This window comes from Pleurodeles waltl, chromosome 6 (assembly GCF_031143425.1).
Source record: "Pleurodeles waltl isolate 20211129_DDA chromosome 6, aPleWal1.hap1.20221129, whole genome shotgun sequence".
In the NCBI taxonomy this organism is placed as follows: domain Eukaryota; kingdom Metazoa; phylum Chordata; class Amphibia; order Caudata; family Salamandridae; genus Pleurodeles; species Pleurodeles waltl.
The window spans coordinates 1,662,819,576-1,662,831,689 of record NC_090445.1 but is presented as its reverse complement, the minus strand read 5'-3'; the positions used below and the strand labels follow the sequence as shown (position 1 = coordinate 1,662,831,689).

The window sequence follows — 12,114 nt, the reverse complement described above, 5'->3', positions numbered from 1 at the left end:
CGCTCATTCTGAAAATTTCCATTAAACCATTTAGATGGAATGGTTTCTCAGTAATGGTATTCCATTAAATCATTTTTCTGTGAAATTACATACAACCTTTAGCTCCAATACTGGAAAGGCCTTGCCTTCCCTCTAGAACAGAAGCACCTGCACAAATGTTGGCGATCCCGGTGTTGGGTTCCCACCCCGATAAACAAAATGGAAGTCTGTACAGCCTAGATCCATCAGCCGCTGTCACATAACATTTTTGTCTACCCATTTAGAACACCTAAATACCTTATTGCTAATTGAGTGCTGCTGTCTTTTACTTTTGCAGAAAATCAAGCGGGCGCCGTCTGATGAGCAATGCTTCTTCGACCTACTCAGTAAATTTCAGAGCAATCGAATGGATGACCAGAGGTGCTCGCTGGAGGAAAGCCCAGGAGGAACGGGAGAATCTGCCACCACGCCAGTGCCCACCCTTCGTAAGTGCTACCACTAAACTTTTGAGGGCTGCATTTACGTGATGCAAAATGTTTCTAAGAGCACTGCAACTAGACACTCTGACAGACCAAAGTGCCCCTCATCAAGACATGTAGTCAAAGTCCATTTTCTACAACCAATTTTAATCCTATTTTGTTTTCTTTTATCTTACTTGTCTGCCACAGAGGTGGTGTAATGATGGAACTTGACATTTCCAGTTGGATATTCATGTTTACCATTATGTGATTGGCCAATGCTCTCATATTTGTAAGGCCTGGTAAATGATACATAAGTGGTCCATGGTACTCATGGACAAGAATACCCGGGCACAATACATGATGAGTAGGCATTCTGTGGCACAGCAATAGCTGGGCACGCGTTACGTGGCAAAGCCACTAATGTTCAGGCATAGGTTGTTATAGTGACTGAGTGGCAGAAATCTTGGGACACATGAAATGATGAGCAGGCACTCAATGGCGCAGTAACTGACGGGCAGCCATGCTGTTGACGTTTCTTGTGAACATGTCGTGTGACACATAGAGGTGGGTGAGCAAACAAATTAACAGGGAGAGCCGAGCCACAGCCCAACCAAGGGTCAGATTCGGATCTTAGAGCCCATGCACGAGACCAGCGCTCTCAATATGTGTTGTTTAAATCATACAACCAACCACGTAAAATATGATAAAGTCTCTTCAAAGGCCATTAAGTGTATTTCTTTAACATGTGGAAACTTTGCTATTAAAAGAGCATATTATAACACTACGCTGAAAAGCACTTATTAAAAGTGATAGTTTTGTACAACTGGTAGTCCGAACTGCCATATTGAAAAGCGCTTACATACGCGATAATGAAGAAAAAAGCGTTTTGGCAAAATAAAACATTTGCCTAAGATCACACACTTTACGTGGAAAAGCTGTGATTTATTCAGGTTTTCTGGTTCACTTTGTACAATTCAGGCAGTAAATGGGTTTCTATCTGTATTTCCTTATGTTAAGGCTTTGTTTTTACCACGTAGTGCATTTTTCTATAGTTTTTAGATAAAGCGCGAAACTCGCCCTAAAGACCGAGCACTTTACCTAAGCACTAGTTACATTACACAAGGTCACATGCATTATTTAAAGGTATGGGGAGATTAAGTTGTCTGCCCTGAATCACATGATAACGAGTCAACGCCAAGACACATCTGGCTCTTGAGTTCCTGTGTCAGCAGATCTGCCCGTAACACCACATCCCGGGTAGAGGGCAGAAGCCACATAAAAGCTCGGCTCGTTATGGGCTCGAAGTTCCAGCAGGACCTCGGGCTGAGCAGAAGCCAGGCTTTGTGCTCCAGCTTGGCTCGAGTTGTCAGTGGCTCGCCCACCTCTAGTGACACAGTAAATGATTTGCAGAAGTTTTGCTACAGCTACACAGCACTGATGGGGATGTTGTTTGGGTGAAACATGTTTTATATATTTTAGACATTCTGATATCACACTAGATCCAGAACGCCGTCATCATGTAGGTCTATGTCTGCAGTGACGGTCATCGGCAGAGGCGTGATATGGGGGCTGACTGTCACCTCATGTGGCATATATGAATCCTGATGGACTGTTCTCCATCACACTGGTTTGATGGCCTTTATCTCTTGACATAATGTATGATGTGTGTTACTCATTTTAGTACATGAGGAATGGTTGTCACTGGTTGTGTTAAGTACACTTTTCAGAAAGTCATGGTTCCACTGGTTCAAAATTATTCTGCTATGAACTGTTGTTTTTTCAAACATATTAGGGTTACCAAGTGACTAACTTTTCCAGTCCTGGACATTCGTTTTACAAATCATTAGTTTTGAATGTGATTGGCGAATCGGTTCATGCAAATTAAACTCAGACTACGAGTCCCAGAATGCACTTCTGAGAAAATTGAAAACATACAACTAGGAACATGGTGCCATATGGGACGTAATACAATGTTATATGCAGGTCTTTTCGCTGGGAATGTCACCGTGGAAGATTTTGGAGTGCCAGAATATTGTCTCACCTCTGCTTTGGATAACACTTATTGCTTCCTAGACAACATAGTTAGAAAATGTGCTTTAAGGGCATTGTTTTGCCGTTTTTTCAGAAATATCCCTTTACACTTTTACCCAATTAACTAGCCATTACAGGGATATTTTGCCAGGTTTACTAGTCCAGTGACCACTTTGAAGCCATTTTCGTTTTGGTAAAATAACAGCAGTTTATCCTTATCGTGAAACTTTAATTTATCGTGGCTTGATGTGTAGTTTCCAATGTGTGGTTTTTCTCCAGCTGCCTACGACTGGCATTCTTAAGGCTGACTGGGTATGTGTTTGTATGTGCCTTCGTTGGGTTTGGCTATGTGCCTGTATGCATCATGGTGGTTACATTTGGATATATGTTTCTATGTATGTTGGTTGGTTATATGTTTGTACATGCCTTAATTCAGTTTGAATGTGTTCTTGTATATGTGTTAGAACGCTGGATATGCAAAAATGTTTGTATTTGTGTTTTTGTTGGCTGGGGTTGGACATGTGTTTGTACTTTATCTCGTTGGGTGTGCACATACATACATCTTGTCTAGGTTTAGATATTTGTTTCTATATGTCTTTCTTGGTTGAGTTTATACCAGAGCTTAATTTGTAAATGGAAACGTGCAGGTGCTCAAAGCTCTCCTCTGAAATACGCGGCTGCTGCATTTAAATGTTCGAGCACGGAATACTGGGGCAGCGTAATCCTGAAGTCATCTCGGGCCTCTTCAATCTATTTACAGCCACTCCCTGTCCCTTCAGCTCACTCTTGCAGTTTTCTGCTTTCTCCCATTGTGAAGCTTTTTCGTTTTTCCCTTCCTCCGTCTTTCCCACATGTGTCTTTTGCTCTTAGCAAATGCTTGAGGCAGAAGCATAAGCGCCGGCCTGCAAAAATTAGTGCCGGTGCTCAGCACCGGAAACAACAAGCACCAATTAAGCACTGGTTTATACACGTTTTTGTTTGTATCCTAGCTGAATGTGTTTGAACATGTGCTTGCATGTGTCTTTGCTGTCTACATATGCTTGTATGCGTCTTACCAGAAGGGATTTGCTAATGTGTTTGCTGGATTTGGATATGAGCTCAAATGTCTGTTTGTAACTGGTGTTAAGTATACTTTTGTGTGTGTCTTGGTTCAGTTTCGATATCTTTTTGTATGTGTTTCAGGTGATTGGGCTCGAATATGTTTTTGTCTTCAGTAAGTTTTTATATGTGTCTTACATGATTTGGTTTGCAAATGTTTGTTCGTTTCTCCTATCTGGCTAAGCGCTTGTAGGGGCCGTCGCTGCTTGGGGGTCAATGTATGTTTGTGTGTGTCTTGTTCCAGTTTGGATATATGTTAGTTTGTGTCTTAGATGGGTGAGGTTAGTGTGCATGTTGGGTTATTTATTGGTGCCTTAGCTCTTTTGTCATCCTGTTCAATTAACCACTTGCTGTGAATGCTCTTCCATCAAACGTGGCCTTACTGATATAGAGTGTTGAGACCTCCTCCTCTTGGATGGACCTTGGAATTTGTGTGCACTACAGTTTGCACAAGTCTAATCATGGCAAAAGCTTCACCCAACCATGTACTTAAGGTGTGTGTCTGAATGCGATGATTTGTGTGATACTGTTTGAAACAATAAACTGTGTTAGATTTCAGGATGTAGCAAAAGCAGTGCTTAATTTGTGCTTGTTGTTTCCGGTGCTGAGCACCAGCACTTATTTGTGTGGGCCGAGGCTTATTCTTATGCCTGAAGCATTTGCTGCGAGCAAAAGACACAAATGTGAAAGAGGGAAGAAGGAAAAACTAAAAAGCGTCATAAAGGGAGAAAGTAGAAAGTTGCAGGATGAGCTGAAGGGGCAGGGAGTGGCTGTGAATGGATTGAAGAGGCCGAGATGGCTTCAGGATTACGCTGCCTCAGTATTCAGTGCTGGAAGATTTAATTACAGCAACCTCGTGTTTAAGAGAAGGGCTTTGAGCACCGGCACCTCTTAATTTGCAAATTAAGCACTGAGCAAGAGGTAGTGGCCAGGTCACAGGTGGGCACACCTGGAATTGATCCTGTTTCCTAGACCACCAGTAGCACATTCTGGGCACATCTGGCTGTATTTGCCGTAGAGCTCTAGCAGTAAGCGAGCACTTGGAGCACGGGGGAGGTATGATATCAAACAAAAGGCTCTACATTTCCAAGCCAATGTCTCATCACCTGACTTCCAGACAGTGGTTTCTGTGCCAGTGCTCATCATAGCTTCAATGATCTCATCTTGCTTCTTGTCAACTCCCTACAGAGATTTACAAGAAGCAGAACAATATATCTCACCTTCCGCTCTGTGCATTAAAGGGTCTGCTCAGCAGCGAGGGCTCCTTTACACCACATCAGCAGATCTGTGTCTTGGCTTAGGAATGCACTGAGCAAATTTATAGAATTATAGCTTTTCTAGTCGATGCTCTGAGTGGTCTCCACCCAAAATAGAACAACATCATCCAGTGCCCGTACTGGCAGAGGTTCCTCTTGTCCTTACATAAGCCTGGAGTTGGTAGGGAAGCTTAAGGCAGAAGGATGCCTGAGTTCAATTTGGTATTTTGTTTACTTATAAGGTTTTGCGATTAAATAGCATCTGAATCCATCCCTTGGAAGAAGTTGCTCAACTATCAGTGGTCGATGTGGGGTTTTTGAATGGAGGGGTGGGGGTTAAGCATGGAACTGAGATTTTGAGTTAGATTAGGATAGCTTAAAATACACTAGGTAAAGGGGTGAGATGAGCATTCTTGCTCCAACCACAAGTTTTTTTGTAATTGGCACTATAACCCCTACACCATCTCAAAAGCGTTTTTTGTAACCAGTTTGTGGTCTTAGTCATGCACTTCTGCTGACCTGACAAGGGAATAAGGCACATGTAAGTAAAGGTGACTTACGGTGACATGCGTACTACCCCTCCCATGGAATAAGCCATCAACCAGGACTCTCCAGCCACCTCTGTCTTGGGCTTTTCTTTTAATCTGACTCCAGGTGTAACCCATCTCCTTGCAGTCCGCCTCAAGACCTTGCCACCTAGGGGCATATTTATAGTTGTTTTGCGCTGAATTTGCGTCATTTTTATGACTCCAATTCGGTGCAAAACAAACTCCATATTTATACTTTGGCGCTAGACCCATCTAGCGCCAAATTTATGGAGTTTAAGTCATTTTTGGTACATGGAAACCTACTTAGCGCCAATGAGATGCAAAGTAGGCGTTCCCGTGCAAAAAATGACTCTATGGCCTTAGCACCATATTCATCCCCCGTGCTAAAATCACGCACGGGGGAGGCGGGGGTTAAAAAATGGTGCACGACTTGCTTTGCACAATTTTGTAATGCCTGGCTCAGGGCAGGTGTTAGGGGACCTGTGGGCCTATTTCCATGGTGGAACACCATGGAATAAGCCCACAGGTGCCCTCCCCAGGCTCCAGGGACACCCCCACCCACATCAGAGGGACAGCAGAGGATGGGGGACCCCTTCCCAGGTAAGTATAGGTAAGTACAAGTAAGTATATATATATTTTTTTAAGTGCCATTGGGGGCCCTGAAATGCCCCCCCACCCTACACGGCACTGGGTGCAATGCCCCTGGTTCCCTGTGCTGGCCATCGGGGTGGTGGGCATACCTCCTGTCTTTTCTAAGACAGGAGTCATGTGGTATGGATGGTTTTGCATCAGAAAATGACTCTAGACAGGTTAAAATTATTATTATTTTTTTCTTTTTACTCTAACCATCCTAGCGGCATTTTTTCGTGCTAAACACCCATCTCCCATGCCGCCACCCCCCACCCGGCTAACATCATTTTTTTTTTACACTACCCCTCCCATTGCGCCGGATTGTGCCATTCCATTAATATGGTGCCCGGCTGGCATCCTGGAATGGCGCAAGCCGGCGCTATACTTTTTGATGCAAACCTGCGTTAGCGATGGCCTCAACCTCTTCCCGTGCATCGCCTGGAGGAGTGACTGCAATTGTTCTGGTCCTGCAAACCTTCAGAATCTTGTTTTTTTTCCCTGTGGATGTTGAGGCCAAGTTGTGCTAATGTGACTACCGCATTGTCAGTCTTTTATTGCATCTGCAGATGGGTATGGGAGAGTAGGATAATGTTGTCTGCAAAGTCCATGTTGAGCTGTATACAAGTTGTCCACTGGATTTCATTTCATCTCCTTACTGTGGATGTCTTCATCATCGAGTCCATGGCCAGCAGGAAGAGAAAAGGTGAAAGCGAACAACCTTGGTGGGCTCCAGTTCTCACTTGGACAGCATCCATGCATCGTCCTCCATGGACTATCTTGCAGATCATTCACACATAAGAGCTCAGTTGCGAGTCCGGCAAGCTGGCTTCCACAAAAATAGATCCTACACAGACCAGATTGCAACACTACGCATCATCATTGAGCAGTTGATGGAATGGAACTCCTCCCTCTGGGTCAATTTCACTGACTATGAGAAGGCATTTGGCAGTGTGGCCACTACAGTGTGCCAGATTGACCTGTAAGAATCATCCAGTTAAGGTGACTCGTTGGAAAACTGGTATCAGCACATCACATTGTCTGCCAGGCAGGCAGCTCCTCTGAAGAACTTTCAGACGCTAGGCTATATTTGGACCACTCTTTCCTGCCACTTCCAGCTGCTGTTTGAAGCTCATAATCTGGTAGAGGGAGCTTATGTCTGGACTCACAGCTGCTGCATGATGGTCAGCATCTGGCAAGAGGGGACTTACATCTGGAAGTCGCCCCTTCCCTATAAGAACACCACTGTGATTCCTGCATCCCTCTCCTATGCTCCCCAACTCCACTGCTAGAGGGCTCCCCACCCTTGTAAAGATAGTACTGATAGAAGAGGCATCGTTAGATCACCAAAGTTTTCATCCTTCTGCAGGACAAGTATTTTTCTATTCTAAAAGGATTCCATTCACAGGCATTCGATGTAATGTTCAAATGCATAGGATGCTGATCTTCAAGAATGTTTTCATCTGACAGTGCTGGCTAGTTTTTAAAACATGGTAAAGCAGCACTCATTAGGTCTGGTTACTGATAGGAATAGCTGTAAGGTGAAGACCTTTTGTTGCAAATTCAAATAAAAAATACAGACAATTGGCTTCCAAGAAGGATGACGTTTTCACTACATACTATTGAGTATTTGGTTTATCAGTCCACCTCCTCTGGAGTGCTATTATTGCAATGAATGAGGGACAGTTTAAGGTCTCAAAATTACAATGAATCATCAGTCTCTCCATTATACTCAATCCTACAAGTCACTGATGGATTCTAAATACAAAGCACATTTTTATTTCCACAGCAGCTAATGAACTTAGGTTTTTTTGTAATTAAAATGTTTTTCCGGTTCGAATGTGAGCCTGACACGAACATGGCTTCCTTATTGCCTTTTCTATGTAACCAGTGGAACGGCCTGATGACCATTCCGAACTATCTGTCCATTTTTTAAGCTCACAGCAGCTTGTCTTCCCTACTACAGTGCCAAGTAGTTTTTTTCTTTCATCTGCTTGTGTGCCAGGATATTTATTAATTTTGACTGATATTTTTTCCTATCTTGTTACCTTCATGCCAAGAAAGCCTTGATTAAAGAGATGCTTTCGTTTCTAAGTCATAAAACCAAAAGCAAGCACATGAAGTTACCCTCTACTCTCCCGCCCTCTCTTACTTAGAAAGTAACCGTAGACAATGATGGAAACCCCATAATTCTCAGACCTTCACTTCACTTGGTTGACTAGCAAGGGCACCTTCATAATAGTCCTGCTTTTATATCTATTTGAAATAATGTTTGGATAACAAGGAAGCCTTCATTATGGTATGGCTTTCTTTGGACATGACATTTGTTTCGCACAGTACCTGAATGCTACAATACCCGCTCCTTGACCTTCACTGTACTTGATAAGATGGCACAGGATTCCTATTTTAAGTCCTGCTTCTATTTCTTTCTACAATAAAGGGTGATGCAACGTACATTTTCATTACAGTTCTGCCTTCTGTCACAAAAACTGAAGCAAGACTATAAAGAGGGTGCACTAGCTATCTGATATTGTTGCTAAATCCAATTGGTCTGCCTTTTATCCACTAACACATACTAATACCATGCTGTTTAAGCATTAGTATATTAAGCCAGACTTATTGGCTTTGCATTGGTCATTTTTAATAAGGATGCATACTTTTTAAAAATAGGGTGTTCTTTCTGTATGGTTAACCGTGATGAAGTTCACAATCGGGAAGCAACATTTTTGTTTCGTTTTGGGTAGGTTTTGAGGTAGCCCCCTTTCAATATGAGAACTAGAGCGCGGGTAGTGAGTGCGCATGCTGTGGAACTGGTGGGCAGGTTCACGGTTTGGAATAGCGCTCCAGCTCACATTGATCCTGGTGTGCAGCCTCTCCCATGTTTTGCCTTAGAGGGCATGTTTTCAATATATAAAATATGCCATGCAGGATGACTTAGAACCACATAACCCTTCCTCATGCAGTCACTTCTCCGGTATCTGTATGTTTTAGCTTGAGCACATGTGCTGGCAGGCTTTGTGTTGATAGGCATCTGCCACACCGGTTTCTGCTCAAATGGATGTAATTTCTAATTGGGGTGTGTGTCTTACCGGATGGCCCTTGGCAGGCAGTTACACATGGTTGTAAGAACATGTGGCAGGGTGTATTAGTGGATAGTTTGCATCACATGTGCTGTTTACACAACATCTATGATGCAACCTGGCCAATCCCCAGCAACCAGTTATAAATGCGGATATGGAGGCCCGCGTTGGACAGCAGACCTCCATCTTGGTATTACAGTACTCTGCAAAAGGAACATCAGGGTGTAGAGATGAGCTTGGAGCTGGTCCCTGGGACCACTGACACTCATTACATGCGGCTGTCATACATACATACAGTGAAACGTTCATTGTGTGCAGCTTCAACTAAGGGAATGTATATTGACTGACAAGACCACTTAGCAAACTTTGCAATGATGTGGAATACATGTACGATGCCAAAATAATAGATACATTTATTTGCAAATCCCCTTGCCGTCCCATTCACTTGCAATTCACAAGGAATTGCAATATTGCAATGTTAACATTATGAATTACAAAGATAATTACACTGTAGTGTAATTTGAATAATATATGTTTCTATTTCTCAATCAATTTATCCTATGCAGTGAGTCCACCGTACCTTTTGTGTGTTTTTATTCCATTTTTCACTCTTGCAAAGCCTGCCACTTCATGCACTGTAGCCTTCGGAAGGGTGAAAAAGCATATAATGTATCCAGCCTCTGTTCTGGTACATTTTGGACTCTGTTTAACATTAGGTAATTAGTTGTGCTGCTGAGCTGTGACAAGGGTGCATGGCTGTTAATCATTCTACTGATATCAGGAAACACTTTTTTGTAATTCTGAAGTGTAATGGAAACGAGCATTTTTAATAAGATCAAAACAAATCAAGACACTAAGGGCCCAATTCACAGAGGTAAACGTAGACCTAAGTTTAGACCTGAAGTCTAAATGCCTGATTTACAAAGGTAAGCTTTATTTTCTTGCATAAGGGCACTTGTCATTCTTAATATGCCAATGACCAAGAATCACTTCTGACTAGAAATACTTCATTTAGAAAATTGAAATACAAGCACTGATGTGCTGAAAATGACATTTAATTAATACTAAGTGTAACAAATTGGATTGCTATTTGGGGTGGGTGACGATGCACCTGAAGGAACAATCACAACACTTGTCAGGGTGAATGTTCAAAGTCACTAAATTAACCTGAGTTCAACCCCCTTGTAGCTGCACAGAGCAGACAGGCTTAATTAAAGTTAATGAGTATTCATGCAGTACCTAAATAGTAATACATTTGATATGCAACACAATTAAAATCCTAATTAGCAGAATAGAGTAGAACTTAACAAGGGGCACCAAAATAGCAAAATCAAATATTGAAAATCAGCAATATCACTTTTTACAGTTTTAAGCAGGAATAGCGCCACGAAACAGAAAGTGCCAATGATAGTCAATGGTCATGGTAGACCGGGACCTAGGCACAATTTAGCACTGACCGTGATAGAGTGCAGGTTGGATACACCAACTAGGTTCATCCTGGTCAGAGATTGTACCTTCTGATTTGGTCCTTTAAGTCCCAGTCCACTACAGGAGTACACTTCTAATGCCCTCCCAGGATCAGGACCTCAGGGAGGCACTTAGAGACTTGCAGGTTGTCAACAAAGGCCAAACAGCAGGGTGCAGCCAAGGTCAAGTTGACACTGGTCAATTGACCAATTGCAGGAAAAGGACTATTGTAGCTTGTTGTGCCCTTGTAGCTTTAACAGGAGGCCAGCTTTATGACCCTAGGAGTTTACTCCTTTGTCCTGGGTACAAGAGAGAGCAGGCCCAGTCCTTCCAGGGCTCTTCTCAAGTTGCAGACAGCAGGTTCAGTCCTATTCTGATCTTCCTCAGGGCCAGGAGTGCTCTGAAATGGGTGCCTGGAGGTACCACCTTCATGGCTGGCACAAGCTATTGGGTAGAATGATCAGAGGCATGTCCTTACCAATTGGCTAAAAGTTCCCTGGCCAACCCAACCAACTTTGGGAATTTTCAAGATGACAAAAGTCTGAGGCCACACTGAACCAGGGCCCTGAGTGCTGGGAATGTGTTTGTGGGGAGTGTACTATGGTAACTACCGTGTCCTTCCACATCTAACACTAACATCCAGTTTGAAATAGTCACTGCACCTGTCATAAACCAAAAGACAGAAGTCTGGCAGAACAAAGCAGGGATTTCCAGCAACCAAACAGTGGGTACACAAGAATTGTTATGGCATCCTTTCCTCACACCTTGAGGTGCATCTCATATGTTATAAGTAAAATCCCAGCCGGCCTTTCATGCAGGATTTGACACACTCCAGCAGGTGTTGCCACTGTAATGTAAAAAAAGGCCCCCTGTGTTTGGAGTCTGCCTGGCTGTAGGGACAAAGGAAGGGCCCTACCCAGGAATCACCTAAAATGTGCCTGTGGCAGGGGAGGCCTCTTTGAAGCGTGTCCTAAATAAAATATGTAAAACCACAGCAGGCTTGTTAAGCAGGAGTTGACATTCAAGCATGATTTGACACAGTAATGTCAAAAAAGGTGCTTACAATCACACGTTGCATATTTTGTCAGGTTCAGAGGCTTCATTTCTGCCCACTCAGGTCAGCTAATTGTTTGCTCTTGGGAGGCATTTCACACATATTCACGCCTATTTGAATGCTAAATACTGGCTAGCAGAAGTTGGTGAACTAATGCAAATGGGCCACCAGAGGCTTTAGGCAGGGACGGCTACTTTCTAAAAGTACTTTCTTCTTAATGTTTATCAAACCTCAGATTTCATATTTTAATTCGATTTTTAACATCTATTAAAATACTTGTTCAATTGTTTTTCTACCTGTTTCTTAACTAAATTGGCATTACTAAATATAATAACGTAACCCAGAGTTTTCCCATAGAAAGGCCAGTCTTGATACCAGAGAATAGCCTTTGGGGCTTTAAAATGTTTTAAGAATTCCTATATATCCTACTTTTAAATAACAAACACCCTACCTTACGGGGAATAAGGTCTTCATAGCAGTGAGTCATAAAGGCCCTGTGTACATTGTGTGACT

General features: G+C 42.9%; 1 protein-coding gene across 3 annotated transcripts in view; it reads left to right on the top strand.

The window, feature by feature from the left end:
- GPSM1 (G protein signaling modulator 1) overlaps nucleotides 1-12,114 on the top strand; it is a 581,170-nt gene that overhangs the window by 543,664 nt on the left and 25,392 nt on the right. For all 3 annotated transcript variants that reach the window (XM_069241618.1, XM_069241617.1, XM_069241619.1), the window contains exon 12: nucleotides 317-464. In XM_069241618.1, the coding sequence (XP_069097719.1) occupies nucleotides 317-464 (148 nt within the window). The remainder of the gene's footprint in view (nucleotides 1-316; nucleotides 465-12,114) is intronic.